This window comes from Aquarana catesbeiana, linkage group LG02 (genome assembly GCF_042186555.1).
Source record: "Aquarana catesbeiana isolate 2022-GZ linkage group LG02, ASM4218655v1, whole genome shotgun sequence".
Taxonomy (NCBI): domain Eukaryota; kingdom Metazoa; phylum Chordata; class Amphibia; order Anura; family Ranidae; genus Aquarana; species Aquarana catesbeiana.
In genome coordinates, this window is record NC_133325.1 from 81,221,834 (window position 1) to 81,237,162 (window position 15,329).

Here is a 15,329-nt window from a genome sequence, read left to right on the forward strand (position 1 = left end):
TCCTCTTCAATATACATCCCTGAAGAAGGAGGAATCTGTACTCCGAAACATGTTGGGTGCAAGAGGATCACATCTGTCATTTTAGAATATGGTGACAATGTTATGAGCTGACAATACATTCTATCTTCATATGCATATTTTAGTTAATGTGTTTAACAATTAATAAAATTTCTTACTGAAATACTCTCAAACATTTTTAATTTTAATTAGGTGTGCCTTTAAAGTCCATCATAGGGGATTTTCCTTGTTTTGTTTCTAAGACTGGATGTGGCACCACAAACGCATAGAATTACCGCTCTGTTCCTTTTCTTTATTGGAATAATCAGCCAAGTCATGGTTATATTTTTTCTTTTTTTTTTTTTCCTTTTTTGGTCATTATCCTCTTTTTCAAGGAATTGTTTTAATAGGTCAGATTTTTGTTTGTAGATTTCTTGATCTCGAAGTGAGCTCAATTTATCTTTAACTATAATGATTTCTTCATTAAGGGTTCTAAGTTTATTTTTATTCTTAGTCACTAAAAACTGGAGAAACTTAATGCCAGTGTCAATAAAGTACACACACCACCCTTCTAAATCAATTTCACCCTTCTGAGGATTCACTTCCCACCTCAGACTGCGGGGCACCATTTTTTGTTTAACATATTGTTCCATCTTTCACCTTCATCTTGGGTCTTTTAGAGCCCTTAGACCACAAATACTGTTTCAGTTCATCTGTTGTTCCACATTTTCATCTATGGAGATTGAAAACCCCTGCCAAGTGCTTATTATCCTTGTACATAATTTGAAGGGGACCAAAAAGTAGACTCTCTACACTGTAAATAAAGCAGTGTCCCACCTTAACAAAGTGAACACTGGTGGAGGATGTGCTTGTCTTTAAGGACCCAAGCGATAAACCGATTGAAGCCCTCTCCTGTGGTTGATCCCTTGGTTATAGTATGTTTATTGCAAATGGTTGTAGCTTTAAGCTTTTGTGGAATCCACATCTAAGAAGCCTCTCTTTGGATCTGCTATGGATATCATTATCAAGGAAGCTACTGGTGGCAAGAGTACCCGTCAGCTGAAGGAGCCTGGGAAACAGACTGCAAAGTATTTTCCTTCTGGATCGGTTAAGAAACATCTGCTTTGTTTCTTCACACTCACATCATTTATATCTTATCCAGGTCCCCCTACCTTTGCTCCAAGTCCACCTGCAAGGTCAAAGGTTAAGGGACCAAATCCTCAGGCAAACCCTTTTCTGCATGAATGTGCACCCCCACTTTCCAGAGGGGGAAAAGGGTGTTTATTAACCCTTGTGGACACTTGGACTGCTTACATCTCAGATGCCTGGATGCTGGAGGTGGTCTTCAAGGGCTTCACTCTCTGCTTTCTCTTTAATTTCTCACCTCCAACCTTTCTGTGTCACTCAAAAGATTAGCAGATCTCCATCAAAACCCAACCCAAAGTGAGCATCTGCCATCCTGGATCTAAAAGCAGTGAATGTCTTCATTTGAGCTCATAAATTCCATATGGAATCCACCAGATCTGTCATTGCCTCCCTTGACTAGGGAGAATTTCTAGCTTTAGTAGTAAGTTTAGTACTTACATGTCCCAATCTTGCCAATGCATCGGCATTTCCTACACTTGCTGTGGGACCTCTACACTACCAGTTTGTGGCAGTGCCCTTTGGCTTCTTTTCTGCTCTCGGGTGTTCACAGAAGGTGCTGGCCCCACTTCTAGCCCTACTTTGCTCTGGTGGCTTCCCCATTGTTGAATATATACCTTTAGATATCATTGCTGAAACCAAATTATCATTTAGAGTATCTGGGTTTAGTCCTGGACACAGCGCAGGCTAGAATATTTCTTCTCCAGGAAATATTCAGACTCTCCGTTCTTGGTTTCAAACTCTCCGGTCTAAGAGCCAGTGTACTCTTCACATTTGCATGGGAGTCTTGGGTCTGATAGTAGCCTCCTTGGAGGCAGTCCTGTTTGCCCAGTTTCAATTCAGACCTCCACAACATGTTCTTTTGTCATGAGACAATTCATTCAAGTGCCTGGATTGACTGCTTTGACACAAAGCGGGGGTTATTGGCTTGGTGGCTCAGGAATCTGTCTCTAAATTTGGAAAAGTCCTTCCTTCCTGTCTTTTGGAAGATCCTCACAGCCTTTTGGCTGGGGAAGAGTCCTGGGCACCTTCTTGGTGTATGGGACTTGGTTTTCAGAGAAGTCTTGTCACCTGATCAACATTCTAGAACTATGGGTGATATGGCTGTCTTTGCAACATTGGTCTATCCTGCTGGAAGTTCATCAAATCTAGATTCGGTGGGATAGCATCATGGGGGAGGCATACATCAGCCATTTTGCAGCTGCAATGAAGGTAGTTTGCATCCTGTCCTGGGCAGAACTTCATTTCATGTACATCCCAGGCATTGAAAACTAGTGGGCAGACTTCCTCAGCTGGCAAAGTCTGGACCTGGGAGGAGTGGTCCTTACACCCAGAGGTGTTCCCAGACCTGTGTCACTGGTGGGCGGCACTGGATGTTCACCTGCTGGACTCCAGGTTCAACAGGTAACTGGACCGAATTGTCTCCAGGTCAATGAAATCTCTTCCTAGCAAAATCAGTCGATGCTCTGGTGACTCAGCGGGATTATTACACCCTGATTTTTGCCTTTCTTCCATTGAAACTTCCTCCTCTCCAGCTTTGCAGGATCAAGATAGATATGATTCCAGTGGTGCTCATTGCTTTGGACTGGCTCAGGAGAATGTTGTACATAAGACTCCTGGCGAACGCCTTGTGGGCTCTACCAGATTGTCCAGATTCTTTCTCATGGACTGAATTAACATTCTGCTTTATTATTACTTGTTTGAAACAATCTCTGTTCTGAGAGGTTCTGAGTGACCGGGGCTATTGGTGTTTCCTACAATGTTAAAAGCTAGGAAGTCTAATTCCTGCAGGGTCTATCATCAGACATGGAAGGCATACTTCACATCGTGTGCATATTTGAACTTCCACCCTAGCAGATTCTCCATGTGATGAATCCTTTCATTCTTACAGCTGGGCCTCGTAACCGCGCACTGGCTTCTTTTTCAGCTCCATCTCCAGGTGGCTCAAACAGAACATCATTTGCATATGTTTTTTAATCGATTTATTATACCATGTCTATTTGCCATGTCTATTTTCTATCTGTATTGCATGCTGTAAGCAGCATATTTAGTGTAAGTCTTGTGACTACCTATCTATTTGATACAAAATATCTGATTTCTAGTGTTCAGTCCTTCAGTAGGCAGCATTATAACCCAAAAAACTTCCTGTGTCCCTCAGTGGACTCCAAGAAAAGGATTTAATGGTGAGCACCAGTATCCTTTTTTTTTAAATTTGATTTACATGTTTTAGACTAAGTATAACTTATGTTCAGACAAGGAACTGAAAACCAATCTTCTGTTTTTTCAGGGCATGCTGCCTCTGGGGTTGAAGTAAGGCTCTTCTGCATATGGGGATATAGGAGGGTGGAGTTGTTCAGCACCTACTTTGCTGATGCACGGTTCTTAGTAATATTGCTGAAAGAATGTTAAAGTGTTTGAAAAGTAGGTTAGGAAAAGGAAAAATAAATATTTTTCATATACTCCCAATTATAACAAAGATCAATCCACATCCATGTTGCTGTAAGCTTTTCAGTTTTTACAAAGTGTATTCGGCTATATAGAATAAATCTCCCATGTTCTGCATTATTTGTGCCCTTCTTGTATTCGGCTATATAGAATAAATCTCCCATGTTCTGCATTATATGTGCCCTTCTTGTTTTTGCAGCTCATTAGAAATTATTGATTGGTGCAGCAAGTTCTTTTGTAGTTTTATAGTGCTATTCACTATGTGCCGATGAGCCTTCTGGAAACATTTTAGACATTAGGGCACCTGTTGCCCTCCAGCTGTTGCAGAACTACAAGTCCCATGAAGCATTGCAAGGCTGACAGTTACAAGCATGACTCCCAAAGGAAAGGAGCATAATGGCACCTGTAGTTTTGCAACAGCTGAAGGGGACCACAGGTTGGGCACCCATGCATTAGGGCAAGGACTTCTAAAGTCTAAAAAGATCTAATTGCAGAGCTGATGGCAAAGAAAAAAAAGTCTAAAAAGATGTGGTGGCAGTCCCCGCACTTACCCTATCTAGGTTGCGGGCTTGTTAGATTAAATATTGTTCTGTTGGTCTTTTCACAGATGGTGGTTCCTGTCCTCAAGTATGTTCGTGGCGAGCACTTGTCACAAGACCATTGGCTTGACCTCTTTAGACTTCTCGGACTTCCAAAGGGAACCACTTTGGAAAAGTTGCTGTTTGGAGATTTACTAAAAGTATCTGATATGATAATATCAAAAGCTTCAGAACTCAAAGTGAGTATAACCTAAAGATACTTTGGTGATTGGGTCAGTGCTGAACTGCAACTTCACATCTGTGATTAGCTTAAATTGAGACAGTGATAAACACTGTTTTGTATTTGTTAAAGTATCCTTGTCAGTTTAACTTTGGTAATTGGGTTGCAGATATTAAATGCAGAGACCTAGAGGTACAAGCAAGTGTGCTCACACACATGTCCAGTGCCCCGTTGGCTTTGAAACTCAGGGAGCTTTCCAACAGCTCCTGTGGTCAAGGACTCATACCCGTACCATCTTAGTGACCAATGAAGCTGCCCATTTATAGTTATGTGATGAACGAAGCACATGAGGGTCCGGGCCTGAACTTGTGAAAACATGAACTATGTGAGCTTTGCATAAAAATAAAATCTCAAGTTTTGGGACTCCTGAGACATTATATAAAGCATTGGCATCTCTAAAATGACTACAGGTTCAGTTTAAGAAATGTCTTAATTTATTGTAGTTACACAATTTGGAACTACATGACCACACCTATGTGTAAGAGAGACAAAAAGTTGCAAATCAGAGATATATAGCAAGGCCTATGTTGATGGCATCAACTTGAGATTCTTCTGATATGCATTTAAATAATTTACAGGTGCATTTTACCTGCAGTTGGCCTCCTTCTGACCTGCATTTGACCCATTACAAGCAGCTTTTACATTCCCATAGACTTGTATGGAAATGGATAACCCACCTGGTGTTAACATAGGCCCTAAACATGACACTGTTTTGTCTCATCTTTTTATTTTTAATTTTTTCTATTTTCCTATTTACATATTGTCACAATAAATTTATTTTTAAAATTGCTAGGATTTGAATAGCCGAGCCCAAGGAGAAATAACAATCCGAGAAGCCCTGCGAGAACTCGACATATGGGGGACTGGTGCAGTGTTTACCTTAACAGATTATGAGGACAGCCATAAACATATGATAAAGCTGATTAAAGATTGGAAGGACATTGTCAATCAGGTGGGAGATAACCGCTGTCTCCTCCAATCTTTGAAAGACTCTCCTTACTACAAAAGTTTTGAGGATAAAGTGTCCATTTGGGAGAAGAAACTGGCAGAACTGGATGAGTATCTTCAAAATCTCAACCAGATCCAGAGGAAATGGGTCTACCTGGAGCCCATTTTTGGTCGTGGAGCCCTTCCCAGAGAAGAAGCTCGCTTCAGCAGAGTTGATGAAGACTTTCGGTATATAGCTGTTTGCACAGTAGAATGTTACACTGATCTATTTAAATCTAATATACCTCTAAATATGCTTGGCTACATATACTGATATCCATCTGTATTGGCTATTTCAATATCAAGCTTGGCTTAAAAATCATATCACTACAGTTTAGCCAGGCTACTCAAGACAAAACATGTGTGACTGCTGTATCACCCTATGCATTATTTATCAGTATCCAGGGCTTTTTTTTTTCTCAAAGAATAGGTACAGGAACCCCCCCCCCTTCCGAGTCACCCCTTGTCTATACCCCCTACCCATCTCCAAGCACTGTTCCTTTGTTCCACCCCATACCCACCTCCCAGTACTGTCCCTTTTAGAGCATACAGAACCATGTAACATTTGTGGTGTTAAGTAATTTGTATAAATATTGTTAACGATAACAAGAAAAGCAGTAAAATGGATCCCCTGCAGCCAGCAACAATAGACCCCCACTTCCCCAGCAACAATGGACCACCCACAACAAAATACCCACCCAGCTACAATAGACCCCCAATAGAGGTAGCAACAACAAATCTACCGGCATCCAGCATTAATAGACCCGTCCCTCAACAAGAGATCCCTCCCAGCAACAACTGACCCCCCAACAACAATAGATTCCCCACCAGCAACAATACACCCCAATACAGTCCTGATGGGAAACTGAATGTAATTCCTGATATCACATCCACCTCCCCTTATAAAACATTAGTTATAGTTATAGCCACCCAAACCCATTTGTTTTCAAAATCAACACTCTCAAACATAATTCTTGGTCTCATACACTTAAAAAAAAAAATGTTGTAAATTCTCTATGCCTATTGTAGTCCATATTTGTATCAGTCACTGAGATGGGGTTGGGGGGGCAAAGCTACTACCTTGCCATGTAATATACATGACAAGAAAATATGACTCTGCATCCACATACAGTACATGTGCCTTATAATTCCAAACCAAGCTTAGAAAGAAGGTTTAGAAAGCATCAAGGCTGGAGTCACAAAATTTGCAATTACGGTAACAGCAATGCCCATTATGCATGTTCGTGCACTGCTGTTCCATTCATTCTGAACGGTGCCCCAACAGGCCTTTCACAATGCACTTGTGTTGTTGTGCACTCTATTGCTAAAATGAGTGCATGTGCCTTTTTTAGTTTGTTTTGGTCCTTTAGGAGGCCTGTTTAAATGAATGGGCTGCCCTAACACAACACGCAGTTATGTGTGTTATAACACACGTTCGCACGCCACAGCTATGTAATTGGGCCCTTTAAGGAAAGGTGCACTTTCAGACAAGCTTATCCCTTTTGCTCGTCCACTTATACATATTTACAGAGAAGTCACAGACTTCATGGTTTTATATCCAGCCTGCAGATCCTCAGCATTCTGGCTACACCTTCACAGTAGCTTCCCAAAGGGTTCTAGAGGGCCATCTTCTGAGAATCTCCGTCTTGAGGAGACAGGCCTGTAGAACCGCATAGGAAGGCCAGTGAACTAAAGATGTCTTGATAAGTATTCATCTAGGGAGGGTGATCTAGTTTAGTGCAGTAAAGGGGGCGAAAAAAAAAAGGTAAGTGCACTTTGTTTAAAGAGTAACTCCACTTTTGTTGAGAAAAAAAAAATTCCCTCTGGGTGATCTATGTACATTGCAAGGATTTTAAAAACTTTGTTGCAGATTCCTACCTTTTGTTATTCTGAAGAAATCCCTATGTGTTTCTATGTGTCCACGTGGTAAGTGAATCTAATGGGAGTGGTTTCATAATTATCAATCAGCTGGTGCACGTGCAGGGCTCTAATGAGGAAAGCTGCTAGGTCTGCATCCCTTTTAGACATGGTTTCTTTAGATCTTAGTGTAGAATTCTGGTAAAATCATTGAGCCCATCACACAAGCAGGAAATGTCATTTCTGGGGGGGCGTTCTGTACACCATCTGTGTACAGAACACCTCCAGGTAGCCATATTACATTGCATTTTACAGAAAATTACAGAGCTGCAGAATGAAAAGGAAAGGTAATTTTTAATTACATTAAATTACAATATGACTTGTGTTGCAGTTGTATATGTTATTTTTTATTTGCTATTTTTTTTACCCACGAAAGTGGAGTTACTCTTTAAGTGCACTTATCCCTACCTTACTGATAGGGTTATTTACTTTAGGCAGCTGACTAATTTAAATGATAAAAATAGACCATTTGACTGTGATACGTATATATTATTAATATAAAACTGTGACTTTACTGGGTATTTGATTTTATAACTTGCATGTGTGCAACTTAGAAGATATTTTATTTTGCATTTTGTTGGCATTTGCTGGATTTTTAGTCTTGAGGGTTTTCCTATAATAAACAGGAATTGTAGGAGCTGTAATTTATGTGTTCTGAAGGAAGAAAACCTTCCCTCCTTGTTTAGTATTAGTAGACTATTCATAGTGACACTTGAGATTTATATGTCCCCACAGAGCTTGTTATGCCTGATCATAATGCCACTTCTTGCTCTCTATAACTCAAGATGAAGATGTTTCTATGTGACTTTCAAATAAGCTATTATACGTGAATTTTATATAGAGTATGCTGTATATTTTATGTGTATATTAGCGTTGCTGCATTTTGATGATGTGCTACCAGCTTAGTGCTGGTTTTCAGGGCCGCTGTTAGAAATCATGGGGCCCCGTACAGCGTAAGAGCTCTTTCACACTGGGGCGGTTTGCAGGCGCTATTGCGCTAATATTAGCGCCTGCAAACCGACAAGAAAGTGCCGCTGCTTTCATTCCAGTGTGAAAGCCCCGAGGGCTTTCACACTGGAGCGATGCGCTGGCAGGACGGTAAAAAAAGTCCTGCTGGCAGCATCTTCGGAGCGGTGAAGGAGCGGAGTGTATACCGCTCCTGCCCATTGAAATCAATGGGACGGCGCGGCTATACCGCTGGCAAAGCGCCTCTGCAGAGGCGCTTTGCGGCTGTATTTAACCCTTTCTCAGCCGCTAGCGGGGGGTAAAACTGCCCGCTAGCGGCCGAATATCGACGGTAAAACGCCGCTAATAATAGCGGTGTTTTACCGCCGACGCCGCCCCAGTGTGAAAGGGCTCTAACTGACAGGGCCCCTTGGTCCCGCCCACAACCCCACCCCTGGCTCCGCCCCCGACTCCGCCCCGTCACAGAATCTGGGCGAATGGTGGCAGGAGCTGAAACATGTAACATTTTCCAAAAGGTGAACCTTTAAAGCAGTGTTTAACCCCAAAAAAATAAACATTAAAAGCCAGCAGCTACACATACTGCAGCTGCTGGTTTTTAATAAATGGACACTTACCTGTCCTGGAGTCCAGCGATGTCGGCACCCGCAGCTGATGTTTCCATCAGCTGTCTGGTGCTCCGCCGCCATTGCGAGTAATGGAACCCAGCAGGCTTCAGTTCGGCTTCACGCCGGGAACCCTGCTGCACATGCGCGAGGCCCCGCTCCTTTGTCCTATTGGCCCGGCGGCCGAGGGAGGAGGAGGGAGCTTCATGGCAGGGACTCCCGGAAGTGGAAAAGGATAGCTGATACCTTGTCCCCCCATCCCCCAAAAGGTGACAATTGTGGCCCCGGAGGGGGGGAGGAATAAGATGAGCAGAAGTTCCACTTTTGGGTGGAACTCCGCTTTAATAACCATTATTATTCTAAACTTTTTACACCATTATAAAGCAGCAGAGATGTCTTATTTTAGAAGTTTTTTGACAACTAATTAGCAGGGATGAGCTCAGGCATGTTCAGACCGCAGTTTGAACCTACCTTAGCTTTACCACCAGGAAGCTTTACAGCTCTCCACCAATCAGAACTGGATCTGAATGAGAGAGATGTCAGTGTTTGGACATCTGTGCCCCTTCAGTTTGTGTACCCCCCATACACCACAGACTTGTGTCCATTTACATCAGGATACCTCTCATCTGTCACATTTAGGTCTGGAAAAATAGAAAAGGGTGTTCTTTTTTTTTTTTTTTTTTTTTGACCTGAATGGACACAATTTAATTCATATCTGGACTCCTGTAGATCTACATGGAGCTTTCAATCAGGTCCACATCAGTGGCAAAATTTATGGGGAGGGCGCAAACAAACTGAAAAATTCAGAAAAAAAAACCATCAATTGCTGCCACTGTGCCCATCAAACACAGCCACTGTACCCATCCATTGCCACCACTGCCATCAAACGCAGCTACTGTGCCCATCCATTGCCGCCACTGTCCCACCATACGCAGCTACTGTACCCACTGGTCCACAAGAAAAACTAACAGCCACCTGATTGCAAAGCTTGGGTGAAAATTTCTTAAAGGGGAGTGGTTTGGGGGGTTGTAAAAATGCAGCTTGGCTGTGTGTTTTTACTGTCCCTTCCCCCCCATCACATGTGTAAAGTAGCATCTCACTATGTGCTCATGGTCATTATCATTATGATGAGCACAGCAGGGTGCTGACTTTCTTATGGCTGTGCTGTATTATAGTCTGTAACACACAGTACAGCCATATAATAAGAAAGTCATCACCACACAGACTTACACTGACAGAGCCATAGAGAACCTGCTGTGCTCTGATCATAATGATAATGTCTATGAGTACACAATGGGGAGTGTGGGGACTGAGCCTCGGCCTGTGTGATATATCAGTGTGGAAGGGGATTTCTTGCCTGTGGACCAGCGTCGGGATTACTCTCAGTGTCTCCTTCAGGCTGCAGCACGGCACTTACTGAGGGAAGGGAGCCGCATTACAATAGAATCCATCCGCGGAGGAAAGCATACAGTGATCACATGGTCCACTCACTGATACAGAGCAGGGCTTGTATGCTTCCACCCGAAAATGGAGAAAAAGTCCCTCATCTGCTCTCACCTCCTGGGCCCCTTTATTAATCTGATGGGCCCCAGGAAGGTACTATATACTCTGCCAATCAAGTAGGTGCAGGTTAATAAAGTTCTTTAGCTAATTTGTTTTTTTTTAGCTAGAAATCTGCTCGGCGCCCCCCTGGTGGCTGGGCCTGGTACAACAGGGCTGGCTGTACTGCCCTATCAGCGGCCCTGCTGGTTTTCATGTGAAACTCTCATCACAGTGGTATGCATACACAAATTTGCAAGAGACGAATATTATTTTTTTTTGTTTAGCCAGTGGGTTGAACGAAAAAAAAATAAACAAAAAAAATTAACAGATCCCTTAAGGTGGATGGAGGAATCCCTCTGGGCGCTGTTCCGTCAGAATTGGCGACCCGTCAGATTAGGTAACGGAAGTGATGATCCATCAGCTGCGCATGCGTTCCACCACTACTAGGTTTGCTAATCTGACAGAACACCTGCGGTCAGACAAAACGGCAGCAAACATCTTACTACACCCAGCTACATCTTGAATTTCACAGTAATTTTAGCAATAAAGAGAGCGTACATAAATAAATATAGTGTGTTGACATCTATGATGCTGTTTGGATGTTATGTTTTGAAATAAGTGGGATACCAGCAGTAGGAAGGTGGTGGAGGCCATGTTGGTACACCCCACACTGCTCAGCGCTAAACCTTAAAATTCTCAACAGAGGCACTGAAATTGCAGCTCTATTCTTCACTTTATATGGAAGCAGAATCTTTATGTAACCCAACACCGGGTGTTAGTAAGCTGTAAATATACTGTATTATTTTGTCACAATACCTTATGTTTTATTATTATTATTATAAACAGGTCTATAATGTCAGATATAAAAAGAGACAACAGAGTGACAATGTTGACATCACGGGTTGGAATAAGAAACTCTTTGATAACTATCCTGGATCAGCTTCAGAGATGCCAGAAATCCTTGAATGAGTTTTTGGAGGTATAATGTGCTTGTGTTTGTCCCACATACAGTGTCATATTATCCCAGATCATGCTTTCATTACAATGTGCCCCTTGTTTTGCCTTTAACAGGAAAAGCGTTCAGCCTTCCCCCGATTCTATTTTATCGGAGATGATGATCTGCTTGAGATACTGGGCCAGTCCACTAACCCCACAGTCATCCAGTCACACCTCAAGAAACTTTTTGCCGGTAAAGTCATTGATGAATACAGTAGATTATTCCGATTGATAGTAGCTGATTAGTTTTACCTATTTTTCTTTTTGGTCATTGGGAACTACAGCAGACTATACACCGGCTATATGTGCTGGTGGTTATAAAGATAAGAAAGTTGGGATTGAGATTTTTTATATCAATGATAATCGCTTATATATCCATGGTTATACCTTCGATTTATTGTTGGTCAGTGTTTTTATAGAAGGGTAACAGAATAGTAAAATTTCACTTTAGCTACTTTAAACCATTAAAAGCTTTCATTGACATAGAACTACTCTATTTGAGAATATTCCATGTTAAAACTGATTTTTTTTTTTTTTTTTTTTTTTTTAATGAAGCCCAGAATGGTTTCATTACCGAAGCCTGACTTAAAATCCAGTTAGAATGTTAGTAGCAAAATGGACCAAGGTGTCCTTCATAAATATACAATGAGGTACACCATTTCCTTACAACTAGCAATGTTAGCACTTCCATCACAAATGTAACAATTTAAAGTGATTGTAAAGGCTTTTTTAATAACAAACATGTTCTACTTACCTGTTCTGTGTAATGGTTTTGCACAGAGCAGCCCCATTCCTCCTCTTCTGACATCCCTCACTGGCGCACCTCGCTCCTCCCTTCTAAAGGGCCCCATAGCAAGCTGCTTGCTATGGGGGCACTTGTGCATGCTTGCTCCCGAGCCCCACACTGTGTGTCCGTAAGACAAACACAGCAGAGCATGGCCCAGCCTCCCGCTCCTTTGTCACTGGCTGTGATTGACTGTATCTTAGCCAATTAGGAGGGAGAGAGCAGAGAGCCTCGGCTGTCATGCACATCACTGGATCAAGATCAGGCTTAGGTATGTATTTAAGAGGGGCTGCAGGGAGAGGGCTGCATGCAGAAGTTTTTTTTTGTTTTTACCTTACTGCATAGAATACAGTAAGGTAAAAAACCTTCTGCCTTTACAACCACTTTAAAGTGGAGGGCCACCCTGAAAAAAAAAAATTGCACCAAAAATCTTAAAAAAATTAAAAAAAAAAAATTTGAAAAAAAAAAAATTTAAACTTACCTGAACCCTTGTTGCTAGGCAGTCTTCCTAATCTGCCTCTTCCTATTCTGCGGCATGTCCTGTTCCTCGTGAGCGGCCCTGTTGCCTTCTGGGAACTGTGTATGTTCCCAGAAAACCACGTGGCCATTCACAGAGCGCCGCTCGTGCGCGCGCAGTAGGAAACTGGCAGTGAAGCCGCAAGGCTCCACTGCCTGTTTCCCTTAGTTAGGATGGCGGTGCCGGGACCCGAGAGCTGAGTGACGGGTCGGCCTCGGGCGGCCGACATCGTGGGCACCCAGGACAGGTAAGTCTACTTATTTAAAGTCAGCAGCTACAGTGTTTGTAGCTGCTGACTTTAAAAAAAAAATTTCGCTGGCCTGAACCCCGCTTTAATAAGTGCCATGCAAATAATTCCATTATGCTTCCTAAACTTTTATACAGATTTCATACAGCTGGTTCAGGCTTGTTAGCACAAGTCAGATATGGGTTGTGAGGTGTATAATACATGATTCTGTAATTTTAGGCAGTATTTGTGTTGTAAATGAGTGAATATGGTCATGCAGTTGACACTTTAAGTGGTTGAACACCCTCGCATATACCCAGCGAAGAGACTGTCCTCGGGTGATACACAGATATGAAACAAATCCTCCTACATAAGCTGAACCTGTTTATCTGCAGACATCTCTTCTCTACATCTGTTCAAAGTCCAGCATTTATAAAGCTTGTCTGAGCTGTCACAAAACAGGGAGCAGAGAGCTGAAATTACACACTGCAGAGGTCAGTGAAGAGAGGTCTGAGAGCTGATTGGAGGGAAGGGACACCCCTTCCCTTTTCACACAGGAACAGAACTGAGGCTGTCAATCACAAGCTGTGTGCTGGAGCTCCCTCCCCGTCACCCTTTTTCTCTTGGGGTCAGAAAAACTTGTCAGAATTGACTCATGCAGATTGCAGAGGAACAAAGCAGCAGACAGAAATGACAATTGGTGCGCTGGATTGAGACAATTACACACTATAGAGCAGGGGTCCTCAAACTTTTTAGACAGGGGGCCAGTTCACGGTCGCTCAGACTGTTGGGGGGCCGCACTATAGTTTAAAAAAACTATATGCCTATATATATATTCCTATGCACACATCTTATTTGTAGTGCAAAAAAAAAAAAAAACAGGAAAAAAACAGTACAATATTTAAAATAAAGAACAATTGTAATCAATATGAACTCAGTATTTCACAGACTCCCCTCATTACAGAACCACTCCCAATCACAGACCCCCCCTCCCCCATCACAGACTCACCCCATAACAAAGCCCCCCCATGACAGATCCCCCATCACAAAGCCCCCCAACACAAACTCCTCTCCATCACAAAGCCCTACATAACAGATTCCCCCCCATAACAGACTTCCCCCATCACAGACTTCCCCCATCACAGACTTTCCCCATAACAGACTCCGCCATCACAGATCCCCCCATAACAGGCTCCCCCATAACAGACTCCCCCATCACAGATCCCCCCATATCAGTCCCCCCCATAGCACAGATCCCCCCATAGCACAGATCCCCCCATAACAGACTCCGCCATCACAGATCCCCCCATAACAGACTCCCCCATCACAGATCCCCCCATATCACAGATCCCCCATAACAGACTCCGCCATCACAGATCCCCCCTTAACAGACTCCCCCATAACAGACTCCCCATCACAGATCCCCCCATATCACAGATCTCCCCATCACAGATTCCCCCATATCACAGACTCCCCCTATCACAGACTCCCCCATAACAGACTCCCCATATCACAGACTCCCCCATAACAGACTCCCCCATCACAGATCCCCCATAACAGACTCCGCCATCACAGATCACCCCATAACAGATCCCCCCATATCACAGATCTCCCCATCACAGATCCCCCATAACAGACTCCCCATCACAGATCCCCCCATATCAGAGATCCCCCATATCACAGACTCCCCCTATCACAGACTCCCCCTATCACAGACTCCCCCTATCACAGACTCCCCCTATCACAGACTCCCCCCATATCACAGACTCCCCCATATCACAGACTCCCCCATATCACAGACTCCCCCATATCACAGACTCCCCCATATCACAGACTCCCCCATAACAGACTCCCCCATAACAGACTCCCCCATAACAGACTCCGCCATCACAGATCACCCCATAACAGACTCCCCATAACAGATCCCCCCATATCACAGATCTCCCCATCACAGATCCCCCATAACAGACTCCCCATCACAGATCCCCCCATATCACAGATCTCCCCATCACAGATCACCCCATCACAGACTCCCCATCACAGATCCCCCCATATTACAGATCTCCCCATCACAGATCCCCCATCACAGATCCCCCATAACAGACTCCCCCTATCACAGACTCCCCCATAACAGACTCCCCAATATCACAGATCCCCCCATAACAGACTCCCCATCACAGATCCCCCCATATCACAGATCTCCCCATATCACAGATCTCCCCCATAACAGACTCCCCATATCACAGACTCCCCATCACAGATCCCCCATAACAGACTCCCCATATCACAGATCTCCCCATATCACAGATCTCCCCCTATCACAGACTCCCCCATATCACAGATCTCCCATATCACAGACTCCCCCATAACAGACTCCCCATATCACAG

At 43.4% G+C, this 15,329-nt stretch overlaps 1 protein-coding gene across 3 annotated transcripts in view; it reads left to right on the forward strand.

Moving 5' to 3' along the window:
• Positions 1–15,329, forward strand: part of DYNC2H1 (dynein cytoplasmic 2 heavy chain 1) — a 669,732-nt gene that overhangs the window by 125,288 nt on the left and 529,115 nt on the right. For all 3 annotated transcript variants that reach the window (XM_073613106.1, XM_073613107.1, XM_073613108.1), the window contains exons 25-28: positions 4,193–4,363; positions 5,198–5,580; positions 11,265–11,397; positions 11,490–11,607. In XM_073613106.1, coding sequence (XP_073469207.1) covers positions 4,193–4,363; positions 5,198–5,580; positions 11,265–11,397; positions 11,490–11,607 — 805 coding nt within the window. The remainder of the gene's footprint in view (positions 1–4,192; positions 4,364–5,197; positions 5,581–11,264; positions 11,398–11,489; positions 11,608–15,329) is intronic.